At 40.2% G+C, this 27082-nt stretch overlaps 1 protein-coding gene across 1 annotated transcript; it reads right to left on the reverse strand.

Moving 5' to 3' along the window:
- Positions 1-26577, reverse strand: wnt10a (wingless-type MMTV integration site family, member 10a). The gene is made up of 4 exons (XM_039817122.1): positions 26069-26577; positions 24106-24371; positions 17955-18328; positions 1-2399 (listed from the first exon to the last, which is right to left on the reverse strand). The coding sequence occupies exons 1-4, from the start codon at positions 26131-26133 to the stop codon at positions 1845-1847; spliced, it is 1260 nt and encodes a 419-aa protein (XP_039673056.1). The 5' UTR covers positions 26134-26577; the 3' UTR covers positions 1-1844.
- Between the last annotated feature and the right edge of the window lie 505 nt (positions 26578-27082).

The following is a 27082-nucleotide window of genomic DNA, read 5'->3' on the forward strand; positions in this document are numbered from 1 at the left end:
TACATACATACATTACATTTATGACAATAAAAAAAATACATATTGCTGATTTCTCCCAGAGTTTTCCTGGACACAGTTCTGTATGTGCAAACTACTTATCAGAATCAAAATAATCTGGTCAAATGGAAACAATTCCAGATTCTTTTTTTTCTGTTTTCAACACAGACACATATTTGCTTGAAATAAATTACACTGTCTGATAAGGAGCCTCACACTCATACACGTTTCTTAAAACCAAGTATGACCTTCAAAATGTGCAAAGGCAGACTTCCATATTAACTCTGTTATTTAGTATATACTTTGAAGTTGACATCAGAATATCCTTATTTTCACACATATAAGAAGTGTGAAGAAGGTGAGTGTAGATATATCAAAAGAAGCTTACAGTGTTGCACACAGTACATTGCATCACAAAACAGGAAACACTTTGATTGATGGCAGCTTGGGATGTTTATAGTGTGAGGAACCAAAGCCTGTTCATGTGCGCTCAGTTTCCTGAGGCACTGTCAATTTATTGATGCTATTATGTGTGCAGAATTTTTCAGTTTTATGTACAATGCTGGTCAGATCATGCTGAAGATAAAAGCTGTAGTTGTTAAATGACTGTCTACTGTGCACTGTCCTCTGGCAGCCCTCTTACATTACAAAACACACAACACAGACAATACATGGGACATCTTGGATAATTAAGGAAAATGTATCTGTGCTCTGTTTTAGGTAGGCTGTAATAAACTTAAAAAAAAAAAAAAAAAAACCTGTACAAGCTCAATAAGCTACAAAATGAACCTTATTGTGTATAGGGCCAGTGTGTGTCCTTACTCTATTGGAAGCTAATAAGTTTGGATTTTATTTCAACACCCTTTATTAGAGGGAAGGAAATGGTTTCAGTTGCAAGGGTGTGATATGAGGAATCTTACCAACAGTCAGACTTTCAGATCTGTCTATTGATCGACTCTGATTCATCATTGCTGTAAAGTCCTCCTATAAGAGTTTGTCCCTATAATGGAACCTTCTACTTTAAATAGCCCAGTCTGACCTGGGACTTGTGTGAATGTATTTCTTGAGGGGTGTGATCACCATTAGCAGGGCTACACATTATGCATACAACATAGTAACACTGACTGATGCATCTACAAAGTGTCAGCTGAGCCAGACAATCCCCTGCTGAGTTTTCTGGGTGTAACATGATAGTTGCTATAAACATTGAACTGCCCTTAAACAAGGTACTAAATCCTTAAGTGCTCCAGGTGTGTTGTGCTGTGTTAAATCTTGTGCATTGTGAATCCTGATGTGTGAAAAGGTTTATCTTTTTCTTTTTTTTTGATCAGCCTTTCCACTTTATATACTGCTGGTGCTATGAAGCAATATTATTTTCTTTCTGCATGCAATCTAATGCTTACTCTCAACTTCCTCTTTGCTCACCTGAATCTCATGCAGCTGTATGTCAGTCAACATACGCTGATGAAACAACAATATTTTGTTGTTTGTTTGAGCCCAGATGTCATATTCAGAGCTTTCAGATATTTATCTGATATAACTATGTCGCTTTGTCTCAAAAGGAAGCCAGTACAAATCCAAGCTCTTTGAGTTGTGGCAGCTTTAGACATATCCCGCATGTGCAAACACTCTATCAGCATGCACATCTATCTTTCAGCTGGCTCAACGGCTTTAACACTCTGTCCTCGCTCTTCTGGAAAAAAAAAGCAGTCCACCGCAAAAAGGTCTGGGGCACATATATTACAGTCATATTCCCCTTTCAAATTAATGGTCTTGATTTTTTTTTTTTTTAAAGTCTCTTTTTCTTTGTTTTCTTTATTGTTTACAGTCTTTTAGTGTGTGTTTCTTCATTTACAGACACTGACCCACTCTGTTATCCTGCACTCTTCGCACACCACGTAGCAGCACCAGTGAAACTTGCAGTTGCAGCGTTCGCTCCGCGTCTGCTGCAGGATGTTGTGGCCTCTCCCGCAGCACAGGCTCTCACAGTTGTCCATGCCGGGGCTGGTCTTGTTGCAGATCCGGCCCTGCGTGCCCATCGAGTCCGACCCCAGGTCCCGCTCGCAGAAATCTGGCGACTTTTCAAAGTAGACCAGTTCGTTGATGCTTGGCCGCCGCCGATGTGTATGGTGGTGATGATTGTGGTGGTTGTTCTGATGATGGTGGTGGTGATTGTGATGGTTATGGTGGTTGTGGTGGTGGTTGTTGTTGTTGTGGTTGGAGTGGTCGAGTTGTCCGGTGTTTCGGTTGTGAGCCTTGATAAGCGTGGCGATGTGGAAGCGCTCTTTGAGGATTGAGCCCACCACCCGGAACTCTGGGGTGACCTGCCAGCAGGTCTTCAGCTGGCAGCTCCCCGACGTCCCGTGGCACTTGCATTTCCTTCTCATGTGGTCCAGCACCACCTGCGATAAAAACACAGATGGAGACAGACAAAAAGAGAGAGTGGGATGGAGAAAGGAAGTGAGCAGAGGCGAGGAAGTGAGAGGAGGGGAGGGGGAGAAAGAAAATGAGAAGGATTAATGACTTTCTTGATTACTGGCTACATTTGAAGTTCAATATATACATGTACAGGCCGTTGCAGACTGCATGTCATATTTCAAACTGGATTTTTTTTCTTCTTAAATTTGTTTGTTCTTCTAAGCACTCCACTATTCCACCGTATAGTGAATGACAGATAGTGCCCTGAAGGAATATCGGTCCCGCATTTAACAAGCCAGGTGGTCTGACTCTGAGCCTGTTGTCAAACATACTGATATCAAATAACACATATTGATGCAGGCATTACCCAAACAGACAGTTGTGTCATTATTCATTTTTTGGCTTCAGGTAATAACTCCAAGCATGACACACATGGAGCTGCACATTTGAGCATTTCAGTCTTTATATTATTATATTGTACTTTAATGGTTTAGTGCTAGCCAATGGAACTACTGTACATCGATATCAACAGCCAGTGGCCAGTGTGTGTAGGCCGTTGTTTTCATTTTATTACATTACAGGGAAAATCTGAATGAAAGCCCTTTTTACACACTTAATGGACTTGTTCATCTAACTGTGCTTCCTATAGGCCCTGTTATAGAAAAGTACTGCAAAAATGGTTTGTTTTTTTAAATCTAATAAATGGTCTTTAAGTGCTAAAACAATGTTGCTAATGTCCATAGTATATATATATATATATATATATATGCAGATATACATAAACAAGAGTAAACACACAACATCCCGTTAGAGCATGACCAACACTGCACCTACCAACCCTTTTCAGCAGCACACACCGAGTACATACCACATGGCATGAATCCTGTCCATTCCAATAATATTTCCTCAAGGCTATGTGTATGTATTTATGTGTGTGCCTGTGTGTGTTCATCAGTCATCATCTCTTCTAAACTTTAAGATCCAATTACCAACAGGAACACCAGGCCACCCAGGGTACTGACAGATGCTGCTGCTGCCGCCCCTATTACTGTTACACACACACACACACACACACACACACACACACACACACACACACACACCACACACACACACACAACACACACACACACACACACATGCTGGACACTTGCATGGTCCAACAGATTCCGCACATGTGCAAGCAATAATGCTAATCTCCAGACAACCATACACACAAAACATGACTGTCACCTACACGCTATGTGTGTCATCCACGCAGAATGAGACAGAAATGTCAAGCCATGAAAAGTATGACCAATTTAAAGACATCAGGACATGAGTTTATTGTGTGTTTGTGTGTGTGTGTGTGTGTGTGTGTGTGTGTGTGTGTGTATGTGTGTGTGTAAGCGTGGATCATTTAACAAATAATTGTGCAGGAATGATCATGTAGACTCTTCTTAATTTGCTTCAAGACATGAAACTTTTCCAAGAAGAGCATCACACAGATTATATATTACATAGTCAATCATCCCTCCATTATTTAACCAGGATCTCATTCATTGAAGAAGCAGCAGTAGAAGCGGAAGAACAGAGGGGAAACATTAGAAATGGGGGAGAGATCTATTGAGTGTGACAATCCAGTTACCCACTTCTCCAAAGTCAAGGTCCGATGCAAAATAACATACTTAACTGTTGAAAGCAGCAAAAAAAAAAGAATCTGGAATTGTTTCCAGATTATTTTGACTGTGTCCAGGAAGATATCAGCAATATGCATTTTTTTTTTCATGTCGTAAATGTAAAGTATGTATTGTTATGTATTGTAAATGGTATGTGTTTTTATGATTTAATATTGATATTATCTAAGTTATTGCGCCTTTTTTGCTTCTATCTTTCTCAGATGTCATAAATGTAATGTATGTATGTATGTATGTATGTATGTATGTATGTATGTATGTATGTATGTATGTATTTATGTATGTATGTATATATATATATATATATATATATATACTGTATGTATGTATGCATGCATGCATGCATGTATGTGTTTTTGTGATTTAATATTGATATTATCTAAGTTTTTTCTTTTTTTGCTTCCATCTTTCTCAGAGGGAGCTAGAAGAAGTTGTTGAGGGCTTGGTTAGCGTGCTGTAAGGCCTCATGTCATGCTGTGCTGTGGGTTTCCCTATTGAGCAAATCGTGCAGCGAAAAGAAGGGAAAAAACATGTTTTCTTGTTCTGGAGCATGAATGAGCAAGAGGTGGATAAGACAATGGAATGGTGATAAATGGAACTACTTGACTCATCTGTTTGAAATGAACAAGATAAAAGTTGCAGCAAACACTCTTGTTTGCCACAGAGTCACGGTTAATAGTGATCAGTCATGGTATTAAAAAAGTAATACAATGAAAGATAAAAATGTTTAGTCGACTGTTGCCAGAACATGTAGAGCAAGGACGGTTATGATGCATTGTTAAGAGCTGCAACAAATTCTTAAAGGCAATGTAAATGTGTTCATAGAGTTTGGGTCAAATTTTGTACATATTAGTTTCTTGCTTATTTAGACACATTTATACATCTGTATATGTATGCTTATATTAAGATATGTTTATGTTACTGTCACTCATCAAATCAGCCAGTAATGTAGAGCATTTAAGAAAATTAAATGTTATGAACATTGATGGTGCAGCTTAAAATAATTTTAATGGAATTATGACAAGTATGCAAAAGAATACAAAACCTTTTCAGTCTTTGCATCATTGCATGTTTTGCTCATAGTGTGTGTCAGGATAACAGAAAGTGACCAATAAGTATGCATTTTGGATAAATATGGTTCTACTGTTATTGAGAGTGTTGAAAACAACGTTCAAAGAAGCTGTGCTCAGTGGTGGAGAGAGGCTGTAAGATTTTATAGTAAACAACATTATAATAGCTCAAACAGCACTTGCACTGAGTTCAGATTGCAGTGTTTGGTTCAGTTTTTACATAGTGGCAGAGGCAACCCCAGAATCACAAACGTGCTGGCCTTAAACACACTGCAAAGTCTGTAATCATAAAACTCTCCAACCCACTTAAACCTTAAAGGGACAAACTGACCTAGGAGTCATAATTGCATCCACATTGCTTCTGTTTGAAGGTACATTTACAGCAGGATAGGGGTTTCAAAGGACAGTAAAACAACAAAAACAACGGAAAGTGTTACTTCTAATATTTTGTTATATTGTGGAAGGGGGAAAAATAAAAAGCCAAGTTGTTCTGGGAGATTATGATCAACAGCACAGTGTTTAAAACTTTTTTTTTAATGTTCATCAGAGAAGAGTATAGTTTACATAAGAGTAAGTATTTTCCTGAGGCAGAAACAAAACTGTTCCAGTATTGTATGTCTGGCTTCCATACCCAATGTTCAGAATGCAGCAAAATGAAATTTAATGTTCACAAAGCCCCTCCTTCGAATAGTGATTGTCCAATCATAGTTTAGCAACCGTAAAAGGCATGGCAGGCCTGTGAATTTCTCAACATGCTGAAGCAGTGTGTATGGGGCTGTAGCAATCATGTATTATAAGAACTGGATACAGCGTTCGAGGCGAAGCCCCGTTCATTCCAATGAGAGTTGCTCAGTGGCGCATGAAGTCATCATGGCGCCAAAACAGCGTTGAAAAATACCTGGATAATCGGCAGGCGCACTAGAGACTTCCGCTGGCAGAGCCGGCTACTTCCGGGTTAGCGCTCCGCTAACTTAAATTGGGATCAATGATTTAATTGTGCGGCTCTTCTGGATTGTCCAAATTTCATCAGACCGAATGTATTACATTTTGTTAGTGAAACGAGTCATTTTGCGGGGGCTTGTGACGCTTGCAAAAATGTATGCACTTATATAGAGACGTGTCTTTCGCCATGTAAGTCTGTGGGAAATAGTCTTTTTTGGGCCATCAGGCATCACGTGATGGGCTGGAAGTTGTAATTCCACTGTTTGGCCACCATGTTCAATTGGCTTCAAAGCCCGGCACACTTCCTAGCCAGCTGGGCTAAAGTAGTATCTCTGCATTTAAAGAGTGTAGTGGTGGTGTCTTTAGCCTTTCTAAAAAAACAAGAACGTAAGTGGATTGAACAGTGGATTGGCATGGATTAAACTGTTTGCTGCTCTAACGTAAAACGGAATCGTTAGCGGGTCGGTCTGTCTTGCTTAATATAATACAATATAGGCTATATAAAATAATATATTCCCACTGTGTGGACCCTGGTCCTAGATGCTATCGCGTATAGCTTGTATCAAGGAGAGGCACCGACAGTTTTGTTGTCATTTTTTGAAAATACAAACATCCTTATGTCCATTTTATTTCTCATTTTAAAATGACTCTGCTTGAAACATTAAAAACATAGCCATTAGCTGTTTTTAAACAGGAATACCACACCATTTAAAAATTAACATACATTGAGCATTAAAGTATTAACATTCAAGTTCTGTTTCAGCTGTTATACACACCAGGCATGCTGCACACCCTGTGCTCTGACTGGGCAGAGCTTAAAGTGCTCATATTATGCTTTTTGGCTTTTCCCTTTCCTTTATTGTGTTATATATCTTTTTTGTGCATGTTATAGGTTTACAAAGTGAAAAAGCCCAAAGTCCACCGCAAAGGGACTTACCATCTCCAACAGAAAACACTGTTCACAAACTGCTCCAAACAGCTCTATTGTAGTCCAGCCTTTACTTCTGTGACGAACATGCATCACTTTGTTACACATGTATAATGCTCATACAGCTGCTAGCGTGGCACGCCCTCATACTCTGCTTCTGACTGGCTAGTAGTCCTTGCCTAGCTACTGCACATGTGCAACTCCCAACAAAGATGGTACAGAAGTGAGATGCCTGACTCTGTAGCTAAAACAGAGAGCTCAACACACAGGGTGAAAAGAGGAGCTGCAGCAAAAATATGGTGTTTTTTGAAAATTAAACCATGTAAACCTATTCTGATATAACCTCTAAATAGAATTATGTAAGTACTTGTGTACTGTGTAGGGAGAATGTCAAATATTCTACAGGTACAAACCAGAGCCTTAACAGAAAATAGGGATGCTGTCTGCTCTTGCTATATTACAAGCGGTCTGTCAGTGTGACATGCGGAGTGTTAATCCATCTGACAAATGAGCTGCGGAAAAACTTGTTGAGTATTTTGTACAAAATAATTTCACAAATGAGCACCTGATTTAACTTAATCCAATTGAATTGTTAAATTACATTTTACTTTTTTTTTTCAAAGTGTGAGGAAATAAATAAAGCATCACCAGGGCAAATGCATGGAATTGTTTTTAATCCAAAAACTAGGAAACAAATTTAAGCAGTGAGCTCTGATCATCCGCTTGTTGATTTTTGGTGTGGATTTCGGGTTAGAAGATGAGTCAGAAAAAAAACGTTTTAAATCTTTAGTAACTGGGGTTATGACTGATAAAGAGAGAGAGACTATCACCAAACAATGTTTTGTCTGTCTCTTTGTCTGTGTTTACCTTATCTAATTTGACTTACTGCTGAAAAAAAGGGAAAGAAAAGTGATGCAGTGATTTATTGTTGCCTTATTGAAAATCTTAAGAATTAGCCCTGGGCACACTCCGGGCTGGTAGAGGAGGGGCTGGGTGGTGGAGTACAGTACATACGGGGGTGAGAAGAGGGTAGAGGAAAAGAGAATGACAGGAGGAGGAGATGATCTTTGATACACTAAAGTTGTTTGTGTGTGTGAGGATGTGCGTGGGTGATATTACAAATCACCTGTCTGTCAAGCTGACAATCTATCGAGGCTCAGTCAACATGTCGTGCTGCTATTGGCCATGGAGATTAGATTTGAATCAGCAATCCTATCTAACCTGTCATCAGCTGTGATTGTCTTGGCAGCGCGAGTTTGGAAATATGCAAATATTGTACATCTCACACAGCTTAAGTCCCTTACACAAAGGTATAAAAAATGAACATTTTGCATGACACACTTACTGTCAGCTATACGGTGGTGCATGATAATGTGACCAGAGACTCAGAGGTGACCTAAAGTCTGTGTTTAAAAGGAATAAAATAGGTTACTATGTTAAATAAGGAAAAGAGCTAATGTTTTGTAGATGAAACAAGTCCGGTTAATGTAAGATAGGCAGAGGATCTGAACGCAGAGTTAAGGAAACTGATTTTTTTTTTGGAGAATAGTTGTTTCCAGCAAAAAAATAATGGAAACCTGCTAATACAGTATATGCCACTCCATTGCTTAAACACCGACATTGGACATACACTGACAGATGTAATTGCTTCAAAGTCAATGTTGGACCACAGTTAGAAACAAACATCTGGCAAGTTTTAATTGGCTAAGAGAGTAAAACAGAGGCGTCTATAAAACAACCCCAGACAGAGATCAAATACAACATGTTGGCGGCAGATTAGGACTGCAGGCTACATAATACAGTAGGCAGGGGACAAGTACAGCAAACTGGAGTAGTAGAGCACAGCAGACTACTGTGCAATCAAGAGGAGGGGACGAAGGAAACTGAAGATCGGAGTTGGGGTCTGGCCTTGCTACCACAATCTGATGCTTTGGCTTTACTGGAGAACAAACAGCAGGCAGAATCAAAAGCCAGAAAACAACAGCAGAGAAAGGATGGGTGACGGTATGTGACCCAGTTCCCCAGCCAGAAATGAACCACAAACGTTTCAGTTATGTGGAGTAGTAGACAACCAGGACAATAGTACACTCAAACTTTGTCCTGTTTCTTTTTGTTTGTTAATTTTGTACAAATTACCTGGTGAAGTCATCAGTTGGCAAGTTGTTATTTTAGTCCATCAACACTATTTTTCTTTTTTTTGCATGTGTTTAACCCATTCGCTGTAGCATTAGTCAATAATTATAGCGATATTGTTGACTTCAGCAGCCTTACTGAAAACTGTGATCAACTGCAGTACTGGAGTATGCAAAAGGTGAAGGGCTACCACATACTTCTTTTAATCTACGCCTGATTTTGTCATCCTGACCAAATATCAAGATTTGGTTGAGTCAATAGACCTTTTTCACGGCAGACATGTTGACATGTCATAGTAGGAAAAGCACAGGTGTTTTCAAAACCATTAATGATGGCTGCATTCCACTTAGGAGAGGCCCTGGTATTAAACCATTAATGATGGCTGCATTCCACTTAAGGAGGCCCTGGTATTGTGCATGCTGACTCACTGAAATAGCTTACTGGGACACTTAATGGAATTGAGCCATCGATAAGGTTATCAATTTCAGCTGGGCTTTTCCTACTATGGCAAGTCAAAATGTCTGCTGTGAAAAAGGTCTATACTGACTCGGTAATGAAGGAGTTGGGGATAACTTACAGCATAGCTTTTTTTGAAGAGGGAAAGTCCTTTAGCATGATATACATAACACCATCAATCTCTGAGGGAGGGAAGCAAATGCCAATGAAGAATTGAGCAATGTTCTATCTGTCTGTGCTTGTAACACCATTAATGAGGAATCCCACACCAGAAATGTTCCCTGTTGTCAAATATGTGATCCCATTCCTGTACAGTATATTCTGTCAAACTATGTATATGTACACAAGCTAGGGCTGTGCAATTATTCAAATTTTAATTGTGATGTATTTCGGCTCCTGACAATCACAAAAACAATCTAATCGAGACAAACGATTATTTTGCACATTACATTTTGCAAGTAAACTTTGTGTTGTGTTCTAAAGAGCTATTTCAAAAAGTTCAACGGGAAAAGTATTAAGGGAAATTTCACATTTCAAAGTGTTTTTTTCAAAATTTGTTTCACTGTTTTACTGTTTTTTTTAGTTCAATAAAAGCAATATCTTTTCAATATGATTTCGTTATTAATCAAAATAATTGTAATTATGTTTTTTTCCATAATCGAGCAGCCCTAACGCAAGAAAGATAAAAAAGTCTGTAAAAGTGTGTTATTACCTCTGCCAAGGAGGTTATGTTTTGTGTGGGGATAATCAGAATCAGAAAAATTCACACTGCATTAAGATTGTGAGATTGGGCATGCCTTGGGGGAGGTCTGCGCTCTCAGAGTGCCCTTCTAGTTTAGTTTAAAATTCTTCAATTTTGGTTTTATGTTAATCCACATTAATAATCAACACTTTTTGCAATATAAGATATATAATATGGTAAATGTTCACCATGTGGTGAGCAACTTCATTGCCAGTCATAACCAGCTGCACAGTTTCGGTAAGTATATGTACTAAGTACATGTATAATTTATGTCTAATTCTCTGTTTTGTTGAGCATATTGAAGTTAAATCGTTGGCCAATCCCTGTCATCACCACTAACTGCTTTTGGGAAAATCCTAATCTAATGTCTATGTGTCCCACAATCGACCCTTCTTGCTGATAAACAGCCAACTAGTCTGCATGCTGCCTTGTGTTTTGTCAGTTCAAAGACAATCTACTAAAGGACCTTTAAAGCCAAGCAGAAAGCCAAGGCGATATCAAAGCACACAAACAAATCCCACAGCAGCACATTAAGCCCAGACATCACTTTAAACAAATCAAACGCCTCGCTTCAAAAGAACAGTTAAGCGTACACAGACAAATACACACGCACGCATGCCAACACAATGACATGCAATTACTGAGCAAAAGCATTAAGTATACAGTGAGAACTACATTAGAACAAGTCTGTTTGTGTGTGTGTGTGTGTGTGTGTGTGTGTAGTATTTACTCACTGTTAATTGCACACAATGTCCACAGCTCTTTGAGACTCTAATAAAATGTTATTACTAGCATAAGCACTTACACCTGCTGAGCTTTTACTATGAAACATTTTACTATGTGTATATTTACGTGTGTGTGTGTGTGTGTGTGTGTGTGTGTTTGTGTGTGAGTAAAGGAGAGGTGTGTACATATGCACGTTGATGTTTGTGTGTGCATGTGTTGGTGTGTGTACAGTATGTGGTGGGTCAGATCAAATGCTCTGCCGCTGTACTGTCAGGACTCTGGAATGCTCTGCACACCACTGATGATAAGGCCTCTGAGGAGCACAGGACTAACCCCGCTCTAATGTTGCTATTTTGGATCAAACACACTTTTGCTTTTCATGTGGGATTTGAGTCACTTAATTAACATGAATGGGCTCTCCAGAGCAGTTTAATATCGCTCATTTATAAGCCAGTCCATCACACGTTAGAGGGACTGGCTATAGCGGGTTCGGCCCATCATATACACACGTTTCTGTTGCTGCTCATATAAATTAGCCTTTCAATCACTTGTTTAAGCTGCAAAGTTCAAAATACAACTGTGCTGAATGCTTTAGACATGGTCGGAGCAGAAAAAAAATGCAAATCACAGTCTTTCTTAATGACAAAGTGAAATAAAAATACATTTCCCCAAATCTTAGGCCTGTTTATACCAATATATACCAATTATATAAAAATCCCTCTCTTTTGTCTTCCCGTAATAAAATAGTTGTTCTGTATTATAAAAGTCCCCCTGTCCTAATGAGCTCACAACACAGTTGAGGGAGGTGTGTTTAGAGGCCAACAGTCACTTTTGGGTGATCCAATCAGATCTGAAGGATTTCATTTAAATCCCTCTTGTAGCTATAGTCTGTCCACATGCCCCTCCACTCTCACTTACTGAAACTGTGAAGATCACCAAGACTCAACAAAATACCAAAGACAAAAGTGCCATTATGAAAACCCTAGAAAATGATTTGGGCAGGGCAAATGTCTCCAATTGTTCAAAGATAGTTTCAAGTACTGAACAGCAGATTGGCTTTATTACAAATTTGGAAAGGGGGGATCAAACAAAGTTGAAATGTATAATTTCCTTCCTGAAAAGGGGGATACTACCTCTTCTGACTCCCCTGAAGTCAGGCCCTGATGGTAAATTGTAATTACCAGACGACGCTTGCCAGTAACATGGCAGACTGTTTCATAGCCAGCACTCTCACCACCTGCCTAATGAACAGACAAGATTCAACAGAACCTCTGCATGGCTCTAAGCTCTGCAATATCAACACAGGAAAGCGTGCCAAGTGTTTGTTTCGAGGTATGCTCTCTAAACGATTGGGAAGAACGCTCAAAGAAAAAGAAAAAAACTTGGCGAAGAAATTACTGCCCTGGTAGTGTTTCCATGACAGAAGCAGCCACTTTAAACTCGCTCTTATTAACAGTGCGTGTGTTTTAGGTTCACTGCAACAACACCATGGAGGGCCGAACTGTTTATCTTCACAGTAAAGTTAATGCAGATTTCTGACGTTTTAAAAATGATCAATTCATATTAATCTGAAGAATAATGAAATAATATTATATCAGTTGAATTTGTAAAGCAACTTCATATTAAGTGGAGCCATGCAAATTAGTTAGGCAACAACTTTTACGTTACATGTTTCAAATTTTGTTTGGGGATTGGATTTGGATTTATCTAGTCTCGCATTGCCAGACCCTACTCCACAGCGCTGGGAAAGAGGGTCTGGATAGTCCACATAGCATGCCGAGATGGGAGAAAAACGTGCTCTGGTTTATTGCCATTTCTTTAAACCAATCACAATTGTCTTGGGCGGTCCTATGCGCCAGACGGAGCCACGTTGCCTCTGCAAAATAGCCTCAGGAAAGAACTTGTTTTGGTGGAACAATTGTACATTGAAAAGTTGTTTTAGTCGTGCACAGAGAGTCTAGCTAGCTGTCTGGATTTACCCTGCAGAGATCTGAGAAAAGGTTAACCATAGTCCTCATAAATCCACCGGAGTATAAAATTACAACACAAAAAAAGCGGAAGGTAACGGACATCCGACTGAAAAGAATGACATGGGGCGGAATTTTTTGCGGCACCGGAGCAATCCCGGAAGTGGAACGTTGTGGATATAGACTAGGATTTATCTAACAATGTAAAGTAAAGGCGTAATATGTATGTATTTACTCTAACTAATATGCACAAGCAGCCTGTAAAGTTTACATATGTGTGGCCTTGGTGATATGCTGACATCATATGTAAATAAACCTCCCCTCCACATTCATTTTTTTGTGCCCCCTTAGTGTACAGTATTCTTTCTGTAATCAGCCCTGCTGGAGAGAAGTTGAAGGAGGCAGAGCAGGAGAGGGGGAAGAGGGGAGGGAAGGAAGGGCGAATCTCTTTCTACTTTCCGCCCCGGTGTTTGAAGTCTAAAATCTTTTGCAGGGTTTTAAACATCTGTTTCCAAACTGCCAGCAGCCACTAATTAGGGCTAAAAACAAGACGGAACGTCGTGAGAACCCTGGGGTGGGCATGAGGCGACATGCACACCCCGCTAAGAAACCACCGCATTCCTCTGCCTAAAGACTACTTCTCTCTACAAGGGGGGAGTTGGGCAGGGGGTGGAGGGGAGGAGCAGGGCGGAGGGAGGTGAGGTGGTGGTAGTAGTGGGTCGGTGGGAGGAAAGAGATACGGGAAGGGTAGGCATTATTTTGAGGCCCCACCTGTCAGTGTTTTCTGTTTGATTCTGGGGGCTGTGTGTGTGTGTGTGTGTGTGTGTGTGTGTGTGTGTGTGTGTGTGTGTGTGTGTGTGTGTGTGTGTGTGTGTGTGTGTGTGTGTGTGGAGCCACATCAACACTACCAACAGCTTGGTGTATGACTTGTCAGAAAGAGATAAGAGAGGTTTTGTTGCAGCTTTTTTTTTTTACCATTTGAAATCATCAAGGTGCATGGTATTTTACAGTTTAACGCCTCTGCAATGACTCATACTAAGTTTGTTCTCTGTCTCTCCCTTCTATTTTCTGTCCTTCAGTGCCATCTCTCTCTATCTCTTTCTTTCTTTCTTTCTTTCTCCTCCATCCTTCTCCATAGCCAGGAATTGCCTCTGTACATTACAGCACAAGTCAGCCAGGCCCCTCTAAGCATCTCCATGTAAACAATGGTTTGATATAAAGCTTGCATCGTCCCCTGATTTAATATCTCTATTTTCCATGAAACATCCATTGAACTCATGTTTGTATTTTCAACCGCATAGTAGGGGAATAGAGATCCTACTATCTCCTCTCCTGTTTAGTTTGGAGATGCTTTCTTTTTCTCTGTGGAACACTGATGTATAACTAGCTCTGTCAGAGAAGTGGGCAGGCGAAAGACTTGCACTCTGAACCCATACTGAGGTCATTATGGGTCGTCAAGCTTTTGTCTAAATACAAGAGGTGAAGGTCCGGAGCAGTGGGTGTAATTTAGTCCTCGCTGGTCTTTTCCAAAAAGACGAGGTACAATCTCTTTGATGTTGATGACTTTGAGTCAGAGTTTCTCATGTTTGATTGATGCGCCGGCTCGCTTGGCTGGAAATTTGCAGCCTGGCACACAGAAAACTGAATTTATTGTGAGGAATCTGAGAGCCAATAGTTAGCCTTTCTAAATAGCATTCTGGAAAGATCAAACTGTAAATTAAAATAAGGCAGAGTAGTGCCAGGTATGGTTTGTTTTCTTTGAGCTACCGTTCTTCGAGCTCTTTTCAAAGTTGAATGGGTGTGACTGATTACATATTCTGTTTCTCTTTTCCTCAGAGCACTTCACCTGCCAAATGGTGGAACTGGAAAGCTTTGATAAACTTGTTTGTAGAAAATGTCATAAAGTATTAACATAATTTACTTTATAAACATTTACCTCCCTATATAGCAAAGTAGCACCATAATGAACATCTTCTGTCAGTTTTTGCTTCCGGTGATATCTACAGGTAAAATTGGCTTTTCTTTCCCATCAAATCCATAACACATCCCACAACTCATGGCAGACATCAAGCCATATACACAGTCTAAGCCAAAACAGAAGAGACATATCAGCTTGGTTTTAACTCTCTCTCTCAGCAACTTTATAATGATTCTGTCCATTTTTCGAAACATGAACCGTGATGCCTTTCTTTGCCATCGTTTTGCCAAACTGTTCTCTGCAATAGTCATGTATCACATGTAATTGAGGTCATGCCTATTGTATATAGATAAGCAGCATTTAAATATGAGGCTAATAGGCTAACTGGGGTCTGTGTCATCATGCCTTATTAAAAGAAAAAAATTATGTAAATTACTAATTTAGCTCCAAGTAGAGAGTTTATTCCCTGGAGTCCTTATGTTTTCTCTCCTTGCAGATTTCCTTGGATTGGGGTGGCACCTAAATCGTGGTTGCAGCTGCTGCCGTGGTCCTGCTCGACGCCCTGCTACACCCTGCACTGCTACAACTATTATTTATATTCATAGTTCTATTATCTTTATTGTTACTATGATTGCCACTGTTCATCATACCAACTGCTTAAATTATTATAAATCATATTTCTGTATATCTGTATCAGTGTCTCTGTGTCCCAACCGGCAGCGGCAGATGGCCGCCCACCAAGAGTTAGGGTCTGTCCAAGGTTTCTGCCTGTAAAAAGGAAGTTTTTCCTCGCTATTATCGCACCAAAGGCTTGCTCTTGGGGGGAATTGTTGGGTCTTTGTAAATTATAGAGTGGGGTCTACACCGATTTCATCTGTAAAGTGTCCTGAGATAACTCCTGAAATAAAATTGAATTCAATTGAATTACGACTCATCGTCATATCAGCCCCCATCTAACGTGTATACACCCAAGTCCACAGCACTGACTGGAATTTATGTCACCAGTTCTACATCTATGACTACGTTCTACCATTACAGCTACTGCAGGGAGGCCAGCTGTTGTTGAGTTCGGCTGACGTCCTGCACATTTGTGTTTTGTCTGCATAATCAAGGAAACCAGAAGTAAACTGATGGAGAGATACAGGCCCAAATTACTCAGGAGGAAACAGGGAACAATGAGTAATTTACGGTGGCTTCTTGTCTCTGTTCCACCACAGTATCGTCAAGGCTTATCACTGTCATTTACATCTCTTCTCTCCCATTTGCCCAAGGCAGAAAACTCTGTAGGAACATGTTATTATTCTCTGTGACAGAATGGTTAATTACAACAACATACAATTTAGATTCAAATTAATAGTTGTAAGTATTTATTAGAAGGATAACCTAATACATTTTATTTGACCCTTTTACGTAGTCAAAAACAGCCAACAATATACAGCAAACAACATGATGCTGATTGTGAGAGAGAGATGGACAGCAACTACAATAATACCTAACTATAATAATTATAGAAATATGGCTCATAACCCTCTTCTTTTGCGCATGAAAACTTAAAGAAATACACTAGCAGCCAGGGTAGCAGCCTCTGACCCTGTATTTACTCTATTAATAAGATTGTTTTTCAAATCATTCTTCTTCAGGAAAAACAACTTCTGCTGCCCTGTGGTACCACATAAAGTGTTTGAAATTGGACCTCTAGTAGGAGTTACTGTATGTTTGGACAGAACACAACCGTAGTTGTGATAAGAGGAAATTCCCATTTGGGACACATTTTATCAGAATTGTTGCAATAAATATACAGTGTGCCCATTTTGATTGAAGTTACTTTCAAAGAACAGATTTACTGTTATTATTTTTGTTAGACTTGAACTGTAGAGTAACTATCAGCTTAGGCAAAACCCCTACACACTCACACACACACACACACTCACAAACACACACACACACACAAACACACAGTCTCCGCCAGCTGAAATAAACAGCAATGTAATAAAGACGTTGACCTAGCTAACAAAATCAGATTTATTTTGTGCACTGTAGGCGTTATCATTGGCCCAGTAGCACTCGACCCACCCATTCTCCACCTGTTTTATTGTGTAATATGTTTCCTTGTATAAATCATATTAAAGATAGAGTAATATTAACATTGATAGCAGAAGGAGATAATGTCTCTGACTGCGTTTCACTTCCTTTACAGGGTTGTAGATACATAGGGTACAGCAAGGTTAGAGTCAACTTCATTTAACCCGGATGGTAATATAATAGTAATAACAGAGTATTTTCCCTCCCATACTTAATTATTATCAATTTAAAGGAGGACTTTAGTGATTTAAGTGTGAGAGACAGATTCTTGTTTTAGAAAAGGTTACAATTGAAGCAGCAACCTTTAGTCCCAGGTATGAATCAAGCCCAAAAAACACTTCATCCTACATTTCCGATAATGCAGCTGGATAGCATTTTTCACTAGATCCTCTCTGCCTGGCAAATGCACACGTCTTTCAATCTCCATGCCCACAGTTTGTAATTCAGGCTTTCTGCAAAAAGAATTATACCTCAAGCTGAGAGCATAACCCTCTGATGATGATGTCATCAGGGTTATTTTTCAATCTTTGGAAAGCTACCTTAGATTCACAAAAGACGTTACACAACTGTGTTTACCATCTGAGCAAAACTCTTGTGTGCCAAAGAAACTTGATGTGTAAAATTGGTGGAGTGCTCCTTTAATTTGAAGGAAAAGCCACAAATTTGCCAAAGTAATTGAATTCAAAGTAAATCAAAACCATTAGATAGAGAGATGAGGCTTTCGAATATGTCTGATATGAATGGGTATATTGAATCAAAATCTTGCCCTCAGACAAAAAGCTGCACGGCTTTCTCCTGCACGAGGAAACCATTACAAATACAAATAGTGATACAAACTCGGAGAAACACATGCTCTCATACGCTCACATCCTCTCACTTCCAATCCCCTCCCAACTCACCTGTCTCCCAACTCTGTTATTATGCAGCCTCATACGGGCATGGATGTCCTTGTAGGTTTCGCGTGCATCCAAGAAGTCCCTCGAGAACTTCTCGCCAAATTCCACATCAGGGCTGCAGCCGCCCCACTCCCAGGAGTCCTGGGGTCCCGGCAAGTCGGCAGGGAAGTGCTCCATGACACCGTGTACCATACCCTTCCCCCGGTGGATGGCCTCCAGTTGCAAACGGTGCAGTTTGATGCGAAAGGCCTCCTCGTCCCCACGTCGCTTCTCGTCACAGCTGCATGCTTTCAGTTTGCCCATGGAGCAGGCGTTGGCCACTGCGTGCACCACACCTGCTGCTGCGATGGCATACGCAAAGGCACTCTCTCTGAAACCTGTGAAATGACAGGGTAGTGGTGTTGTTATATTGCCTCATTTGAAGGGTTATAAGAACTGTCACAATCAGGAAACAAAGTTTGGGAAAGGAAAGACTGGGATATTTTGTCTAAAGATATATGTCATAACACATAGTTTCACGGCTTGTAGTCCAGAACATGTTTACAGTTAAACAGGTTGGAATTCAAACTCTCTAAACTGACGCTGCGATGACACATGACACATTCATCACATGAAAAAGCTTATGAAAGCTGAAATGAGGGCCGTGTCAATATTCAGCGTTGTGACAGGTTTCTTTTAAGAAGCCGCTGTAGAGGCATTCACGTGTGTTATAACGTATAAAGTATGATGGAGTTTGTGTAAAATATCAACTCTTTTTCAATAACCTGCAGGCAGAACATACTGTACCAGTGTGCTGAGGAGAGGATTACCAGAGCGATGGAGGATGACATTTGATAACAATTCAAAATTCAAATTAGTGTGACTAAAGTTCTGTTTACAAGTGTTTTTTTCAGTTGTGTTACATTTTCTATTTTTAACTGAAACAGCATCCGGAATAGCAACAAAACCATTTCATTCCCCTCATTCAAGTTCCGTTGTAAAACTGCTGGATACAACTTGTCAAGTCATTTTCCTAGCACTAAAACTCAATTTAACCTCTTCTAACGTCTCTGTTAGCAACACGTGTCAAATTTGTGAGTTAGCACGCTTTGTTTCAACAATGCTGTAGTAAAACAGCTTCCTCTATTTTACTCATAAGAGTTTATTCACACATTTATACTGTATACACACATTCCAAGACTCATAAAAACCCCAAAAAAATCTGGGAAAAAAAAAAATAAGGTTAAAAAAAATTTGTGTTTTTTTTGTGTGGGGCCCCAAAAAAAAAAAAAAAAAAAAAAAAAAAAAAAAAAAAAAAAAATTCGCCGTGTGAACATGCAATACATCCCACCACTCCCATCAGAGGACTAACACACTGAACAGGGCTGTGTCTCCTTCTTAGATACAATATATGTGGCTGTGCAACTCACTGATACTTCCTGATGTCTGTACTATCTTCAGTGAGTGGAATGGTGCTAGTTCCTGAATGTGCGCTACAGCACTGTACGAAACAGGTCCTCTGGCTAATGATTACAACTCTACCACAACTGATCTGTAATTCAGCAGACTAACGTTGCAGCGCTCTTCTCTTACACACATGCACTGGTAATACACACATTCTCTGTGTCCATGTTGATGCATTTCTGAGATTAAAACAAATCCATGTCCAATTGTGGAATCCGTGAATCTTGAAAGGATGAAGTGTGACAGCAGCTCTTGCACTTGTACCCTCTACAGTGTTTGTTGTTAGATCTCAGCTTACTGCCTGTGAGCATGGTGCCTTCAGGTTCTACTAAAGCAGCCTCACTGGCACTCACTTACTGGTGTAGAAAACAGTGAAGATTATAATGGAAACATGTTAAGAAAACATGAAAAGAAACCACTTAGGAGTTTATAGCACACAGCTTGAAGGGGGAAATGATTCAGGCTGCTTGTTTGAGTCAAATAAAAGGCTATTAACTTGAACTGCTTCTTTTAACACTGTTTGATGTTACTTCCTTATTTATATATTTTAATAAACTTCATATTATTTTGTTTTTGTAAGGTATGATGTAAAGTTTGATACATTTTCTGGACTTTTTTGCTTTTGTGAATAAGTTACTTGACACTGGGCACATGAAAAGTCGGAGGCATCGTAAGTACTTCCGTTCAATTTTCATTTTCCTTCAGGACTACGTCTGGGTTTGCGGTATATTCTTGGGTTTTCTCCAGTAACATCTTTACTGGTCCAATCAGCGAACAGAGGGAGTGGCTGAGAACGATGACGTTGAGGTTCGGTAACCTTCGGGGAGTTCCGTAATGGCGGCGGAGAAAGATGCGAGCGAAGCCATTCGGTCCGTTGTGGCAACGCTGCCGAATATCCATGAGTTAAAGCCCGAGCAAGAACTATCTTTGTCTTTGGTCCGTTAGTGGTGAAGGAGTTGGCTAAGGTGAACACTAGCGAAGTTAAGCCGACGTCACGACCAAACGTTAGAGATTAGTTATGGCAGATCCAGAGCGGCTCTGGGCAGATCCAGTAGTTTTAAACTTCAACAGAGTACCCGCCTTCAAGGAAGTTAACACTTGTCAATGGAGAGTGGCCAGACTCTCTGTACAAATGAAATGTACCAGAGTCTGGTAGGACCAGGCTAGAAATAATCCATACAAGCAAGTGACAATCTGCAGTTCTCTAATACAACTGTCATTTGCAAGTAATACTGTAGCAGCACTATTGTCATTGTATGAAAAAAACCACAGCTTTCTCCTTGCCATTCTGTTAGCGCAGACCGGGTGTCATCACAGGGGGCTCTGGCAAAACAATGCGGGGTCAACCATCAAAAAAGTTGAAAAAACTGCAACAACGTAATATCACGCGGAAATCATGTCAGGCTATAAGTAATGCTTTTTTGTCTGGACTTCCAGCTTATCAAACCAATCAGCGTCTAGTGAGGAGCTACTGGCAGCTACGGGCATGGTTTATGTGTGTGACGGCCGCAACTCTTCAGACAGATGGTTCATCCAATCACCTGCCAGGTATTCTTTTGAAAGTGCCTCCCCTTTTCCAAACTGTTTCCAATGACGACTGTTCTGATGGTTTTGTATAACAAACCATCTGGCGTGTCTAACATGCCTAACATCTTGGACTTGCAGAAAAGCAGTGAGTCGACCAGATGCAGGTTGACTTTCATGTAGCAAGGAAGCTGATCCTCATTTCAACAAACTGGCAACATTACCTACAGTGTCTCTAGCTGCACATAACCTGCCTTTAACAACATACTGCACAGTCAGGTGATAATTCTCTGTGGATTTATCACTAATCTGTTAATCTCTTTAACATAACAACACACAAGTAGTCGTTTGATCCGTTGTTATTATAAAAAGATATTTATAGCAGCTTTAATGTGCAACATCTGATTAAGGGCAGTTATGAATTTGGTTTTATACCAGCAAAAATAAAGACACACACACACACACACACAAACTCAAAAATTGTTCTGAATATATAATTTGACTCACTTACTCACAATCTGCCCCCAACCCACCCCCTCCCTTACTCCACCCTAACACCTTGACTCACACAAGTTGGGGGAAGTGAAAAGGATGGCACTTAGGCACATCCTTATACATAGGAAGCCTGTTTTAGCTCTTGCCCTGTTTTGAGCCACGCTCTGCAACGCAGGCCCCCGAAAGACTGGGAACAAATCAATCTAACAAATAATTTACCAGCTGCGACATGCCCGGCTGAACTGATGGCAGCCGAAGTGACAAAATGAATTAAAGATTCAAAGGAAACTGTCACTTTGTGTTACAGAAACCGACTAAACAGGTTTATGCGTTTGCCGCCGAGAGTTGGGAAAGTGCTGAAAGCAAATTCACAAGCACTTGCACTGGCAAGGGAAGTAAAAGCATTAGGAGCAGCCCAGCGAGGGAGGACGCAGATACAGTGACAGAGAAACAGAGGGAGAAAGACAGAAAGAGAGAGAGATTCTCCTATTTCTGTCTATCCATGTCTTGCCTGACATCCTCTTTAGCCTAGTTTTTGATGCAAGCTAAATGGCAATGAACATGGGCCTATAAAAGTTATCAGAATCTATCAGTAGAGAGCTACGTGGCAGAGCCAGAGAGGATCCGAGCATCATCTGATGTAATAAAATTAGACATCAAAACAAACATTGAGATGCAGGGCCCCTGATACGGAACTCCAAGACTTTTTAGAATCAGAAGATTTGAGAAAGGTCTGCAAAAATATTTGAACAGGCGAGGTTCCAATTCCCCAAAACTATTTCATTTGTATCTTGTTTTACTAGAATGGTTTCATGTCATTGCGTAAACATTGCTTCACAGGCTTTTAAAACATAGATAAACGTATTAGTATATTAATTATAAAGCAAAAATATCAGTTTGGTATACATAAGTCTTAAGTCATTTATTTTTCCATGGGAAATTACATTGAAAACTTATGTTAATCTCCACAATTCCATCTAATCTACGTCTGTAAACACTGCCCTTCTGCAGTAGCTGCACGCAACAATGAGCCCGCAGCACATGCACTTGCATTTCTTTTTAGCTTCCGTGGAGCTTCTGTGAACGCATCAACATCTACTGTAACAAATGAATCATCCAATTTAAAAAGGTTGTTTATGTCAGTGGTTTGGAGTTTCTGCACCCCAGGCAAACCAGGGATGCCAGACAACCAGCAACTGCCTCAACTAGTAATGACAAACAGCCTTTCAATGAGTCAGTAAGGAGTGAAAGTATGGCCAGAGGTGTGTAAGCATATACGCTGGTTAATAGTTTTTTGTTTTTTTTCTAAGATTCACAAAGGTGACAAGGTATAAAGTCCTTAGTGAGGGTTACAAAACTAAAGTCTCATGCTTGTATAGCACGCAGATTAAGGAGAACATAAATTATAGCAACACCCCTCCAGGGATGATATGAGACATTTAATCAGTTGTTGTTTTTTTATGATGGGGAATGCCATCAACAACTCAGGGACACTGTCTAAAAAGATGCTTTAAAATATCCCAGTTTGTTTGTTTTTGACATTTTGTGCACTTCTTATACATTAAAAACTAAAAAATTGCAATGAACAGATAGATGTACAATGCAATATATTAATATGAAATGCAAGAGGTGTCATTAAAGCACTATGATGCATTTCATTCCAACATGCCAGGGTCCTTTCAGTAGAAATGTATCGCTAACAACATTTTAGAGCCATTTCTAACAATTTGAATGCAACATGTATATAAAAATCTATTATATAATTTGTGTTTTGATCACTATCTTCTTCCGAATATGGTGAAATTGAAAGCAAACTCAACTCAAGACTCAATCTTCCGACCACATTGTGCGTTGGCCATCCATCCAGGTGCTCTTGCTATTAAGAAACTGATGCCTTTTCCAGTCAATAACCTGGGATGAGTCCATCTAAAGGGCTTCCCAACACTAAAGATCCTCTTTCAACCTCTGTGGCTTACTTGCAAAGCTCCAAGCTCTAAAAACCGTCAGAGAAAACTGATCTGCATCAATTTTGGTAATCTTAAGGTGACTAACAGCTTTTGAAGTGATCTGCTCTTTTGTACGGGCTGTTGAAGAGATACAGTTAGGGTTAGAAAGTAGATACCATCTGCTAGTCACTAGAGCTAACCTAACCTTCTGGACGACTTCATATCTGTGAGATAACATTCAAGAAGTATATCTATGAAGGAAAATTATCCTTAATCTTTTGTCTGTGTTCGGAGAATAATATAAGCCTACACCAATGCTTGTTTAGGACGTTTATCTTTGTGGTGACTAATCTTTCTAAGCCTACCCTTTCAAGGTATTCTATCAAAGTGTGTTTGAGGATGAAACCACAGCCTGTTTGAAGACTAAACTTTTGAACTTCATGCTTGTACTTCATTGTTCTTTTTCAGCAGGTAGCCTACCCTTTGGTGACATCGCATCTCTGTAGCCTACACCTCAATGCCCCCAAAGGTGTCTCGTAAGCTTTCGCTACAGATTTTTTGCATTTTGTAACATTTAAAATCTAAAGCATTTTGTTTTCCCCCGGAGCTGCGACTCAAATATTTAAGGTGATGACGATAAGCTCAAGAGATGCAAAATGGTTACAAGAAAAGCAGATGTGAATTCAAATGAAATTTTACAGCACGCCTACTTCTGTAGTATATTGTATTATCACTATAAAACTTACCTCTTTTAAAGACTATGCTGTCGTAGGGTATTTTGTTCCGAGTCTCCAGGCTGGAGCAGTTCCAGCGGTGCCCTCTGAACTGGTGCTGGCACTCATGGATGGCAATCTGGATTCCCTGGATTGCTGAAGCCGTCACGTCTGGGTTCCGCATGCACACCTCCAGCTGGCGCCGCGTCAACCCAGGTAGAGTGAGACACACCGTGTTGGCATTCAGGATTGGGTCGATGTTGGGGAGCTTCAGGCCCAATATTTCATTGGAGTCTACCCTGCATGGAGCACATAGGTCAGGTTATTAGCTCATACATCTTTTGTTGCTCATAAGAAGTGGTAATTTTTCTGTTTCTGTTCGTTGAGTGTCACACCAGTGCTCAGTTCTTACAGTACCAAACAGACGTGATGGTCCCCACTGTTGTTGATTCCTTTAAAACCTCAATAATACACATACTGTGGGTCGATGGTTACAAAACCATCTGGCCGTTTAAAGGAGGAATGCACTCTCGCATCTCTTTATTTCTTCTTTTTTTTTTCAGATTTCTTCACTTTTTAATCATGCAAAGTTGTCACTAATGTAAAAGGAGAGCAAAAAACGTTGACTATGACCTGTGGGTTCAAATGGATGTAAATGCATACGCCAAACTCTGCAACATACTGTACTGTCATTTAGTGAGTGAGTTTAAGTGTTGGATGAGGGAACAGCATCCACTTTGTTGACATGAATCCAAGAGTTCCAGTAGCAGTTCCAGGTACGCAGCCGGGAAAAAGCAACTTACCCCCCTTGCGCTGTAAAGTCACCTCAGGAAATCAGTTAGCGTGTACATTTGACTATAGGCTGCAAGGTGTGCCTTAGTACTCAACTGTGTCTGCTGCTTCTGTTGCAGATCAATCATGTGAACAACAGTTATTCAGCCAAGTGACAGCGGCTCTTTTCTACTTCACAGAGAAACAGTAACAGCAGTAACAAGGAAAATACAGGATGCGTTGATGATGGCTTGAGAGCTGAAAAGTGCTCAGCTTTTTCTTTTCATTATCATTACAAGTAAAACACAGGTTGACTGTTGCAGAGTTCGTATGACTGGGACACACAAATCAGGAGGATGTACAGTATGGCTGTGGGCACACACACACACATGCAGGTAGACGCACATCTGTCTGCACACATGCTCCAGCACTCCCCAACATGCACACACAAATACCCAGGTGTAGGGAGGAGTGTGCAGTAAGTAACACACACACAGACACTCACACAGCTGCAGAAACTTTGCATTTCTTTCCATGGTTTCATCAAACATCTGTAACTTCAGCAAGTTTCTCTTCTGTGAGCCTCTTTAACCAAGAAACAGACTCAAAAGTTCACTCATTCTGACTAGCATTAGACTGTCATTACAGTCTAAAACACAACATGCTGTGACATCAGTTGTTGTAGATTTGCATATAGTGTTGCCCTATTTTCAAGGTGGCATTCCATGTTGAAGTTTGTGTCTCTGTAATTCCAGTTTTTTGTCGCTACCTGTTGTGTTTCCTGCTTTGAGAGTAGATCTGTTTCCACAACTAGCTTTCCAAAGGGCAGCTTTTAAATGATTGGCAACATTGTTTGGGAATGCGAAGCAGGCAATTGGCAATAGACCGTAAACTTGTAAAAAGCACACTAATGTTAAATTATTTTTAAATTAAATTTCATGTTTTTATATTTTTACATGTTTGATCTAAGTCAGCCAGAGTGCTGTGGGTAACTTAACTTTTGCTTGCTTGAATGAAAGCTGACTTGTTAAAGTAAATAATTGCGTAGCCCATTTAATTCACAGTAACCAATAATTTAGGCTATGTTAAAAATAGATCAATAAAAAGGGTTAGGGTTAATTTGATGAATAAATAAAGTTGTTGAACAGTTTTATGAGATAAAAGCCTTTTCAGTGTATGAAGTTGAACGTATTTAGTGTTAATTCACTCATTAAACTCAACTCACCTTGTATCCAAGAGACAGATAACCACCATTAAGACGCATGTTATTCTGAGGACCGAGTGTTCCATTGTGTGCCTTGTAATTATAAAGGAAAAAAGAAGAAAAAAAAAGTTTTTAAAAAAATAAAGAGACCCTAGTTTAAAGTCCAGTATTCCGCCTTAAAAGTTCAGGGAGGACAAAAGTGAAGAGGGTTGGGGGGTGGGGGGCGGGGGTCAGGTAAGGTCCGGCTGAACGTTGGCTTGACAGCTCCGACGACGTCCAGATGTGGCAGCCAGCGGCTGGACACTCATTCACAAAAAAAGAAAAGAAAAAAAAAAAAAGTTTCATCCACCTCTCAACTTACTGAATGGAGGAGGTTGCTAAAGTTTGAGGAACAAGTCAGTGTTGTCTTTTTCTCACACACATCCGTACACATCCTGGTATCTCCGCCGAAATATTTGCATTGGTATAACATCGGAGAGAAAGAGACTGCTGAACCGACATAGGCGCTCTCAATGAAGTCTGCTTGACTAGTGATGTTACGGTGCGCTTCTAAACTATACTGCACTTAGCGCTTCGCCAGCCCACTTTTTTTTTTTCTTTTTTTTTTTTGCGTCACCCAGGGAGAAGAGGAGCGCCGAGGGAGGTCAAGTGCCTCGTTAAAGCAGGATAGAGATCCTTTCAGATAAGGCAACCAGAAACACTTAGCCTGAGCCCTCTGTGAGGGAGAACATGTATATCCACTGGAGGAGCGATGCTGAGTAGGAGGAGGGCGACGACACAGTGTGTTGCAAAAGTGAAGAATACTTTTGTTATTGACTTAAGCGACTTCGGGTTTGGTTTAAAAGAGGAATATGATTATGAGGAGGAGGATGAGACTGGTGATGAAGATGATTATGAGTTGTAAGAGGACGCCCAGGGAAGAGTGACTTTTTGTGAATAAAAACAGGGGATTTATGATCATTCGTGTATTTTTTTGCCTTTTATCCTAAAAGCAGACCATGGGATTTAGCTGCTGTGTGTGTGTGTGTGTGTGTG

The sequence above is a fragment of the Perca fluviatilis genome, chromosome 12, assembly GCF_010015445.1.
Source record: "Perca fluviatilis chromosome 12, GENO_Pfluv_1.0, whole genome shotgun sequence".
Taxonomy (NCBI): domain Eukaryota; kingdom Metazoa; phylum Chordata; class Actinopteri; order Perciformes; family Percidae; genus Perca; species Perca fluviatilis.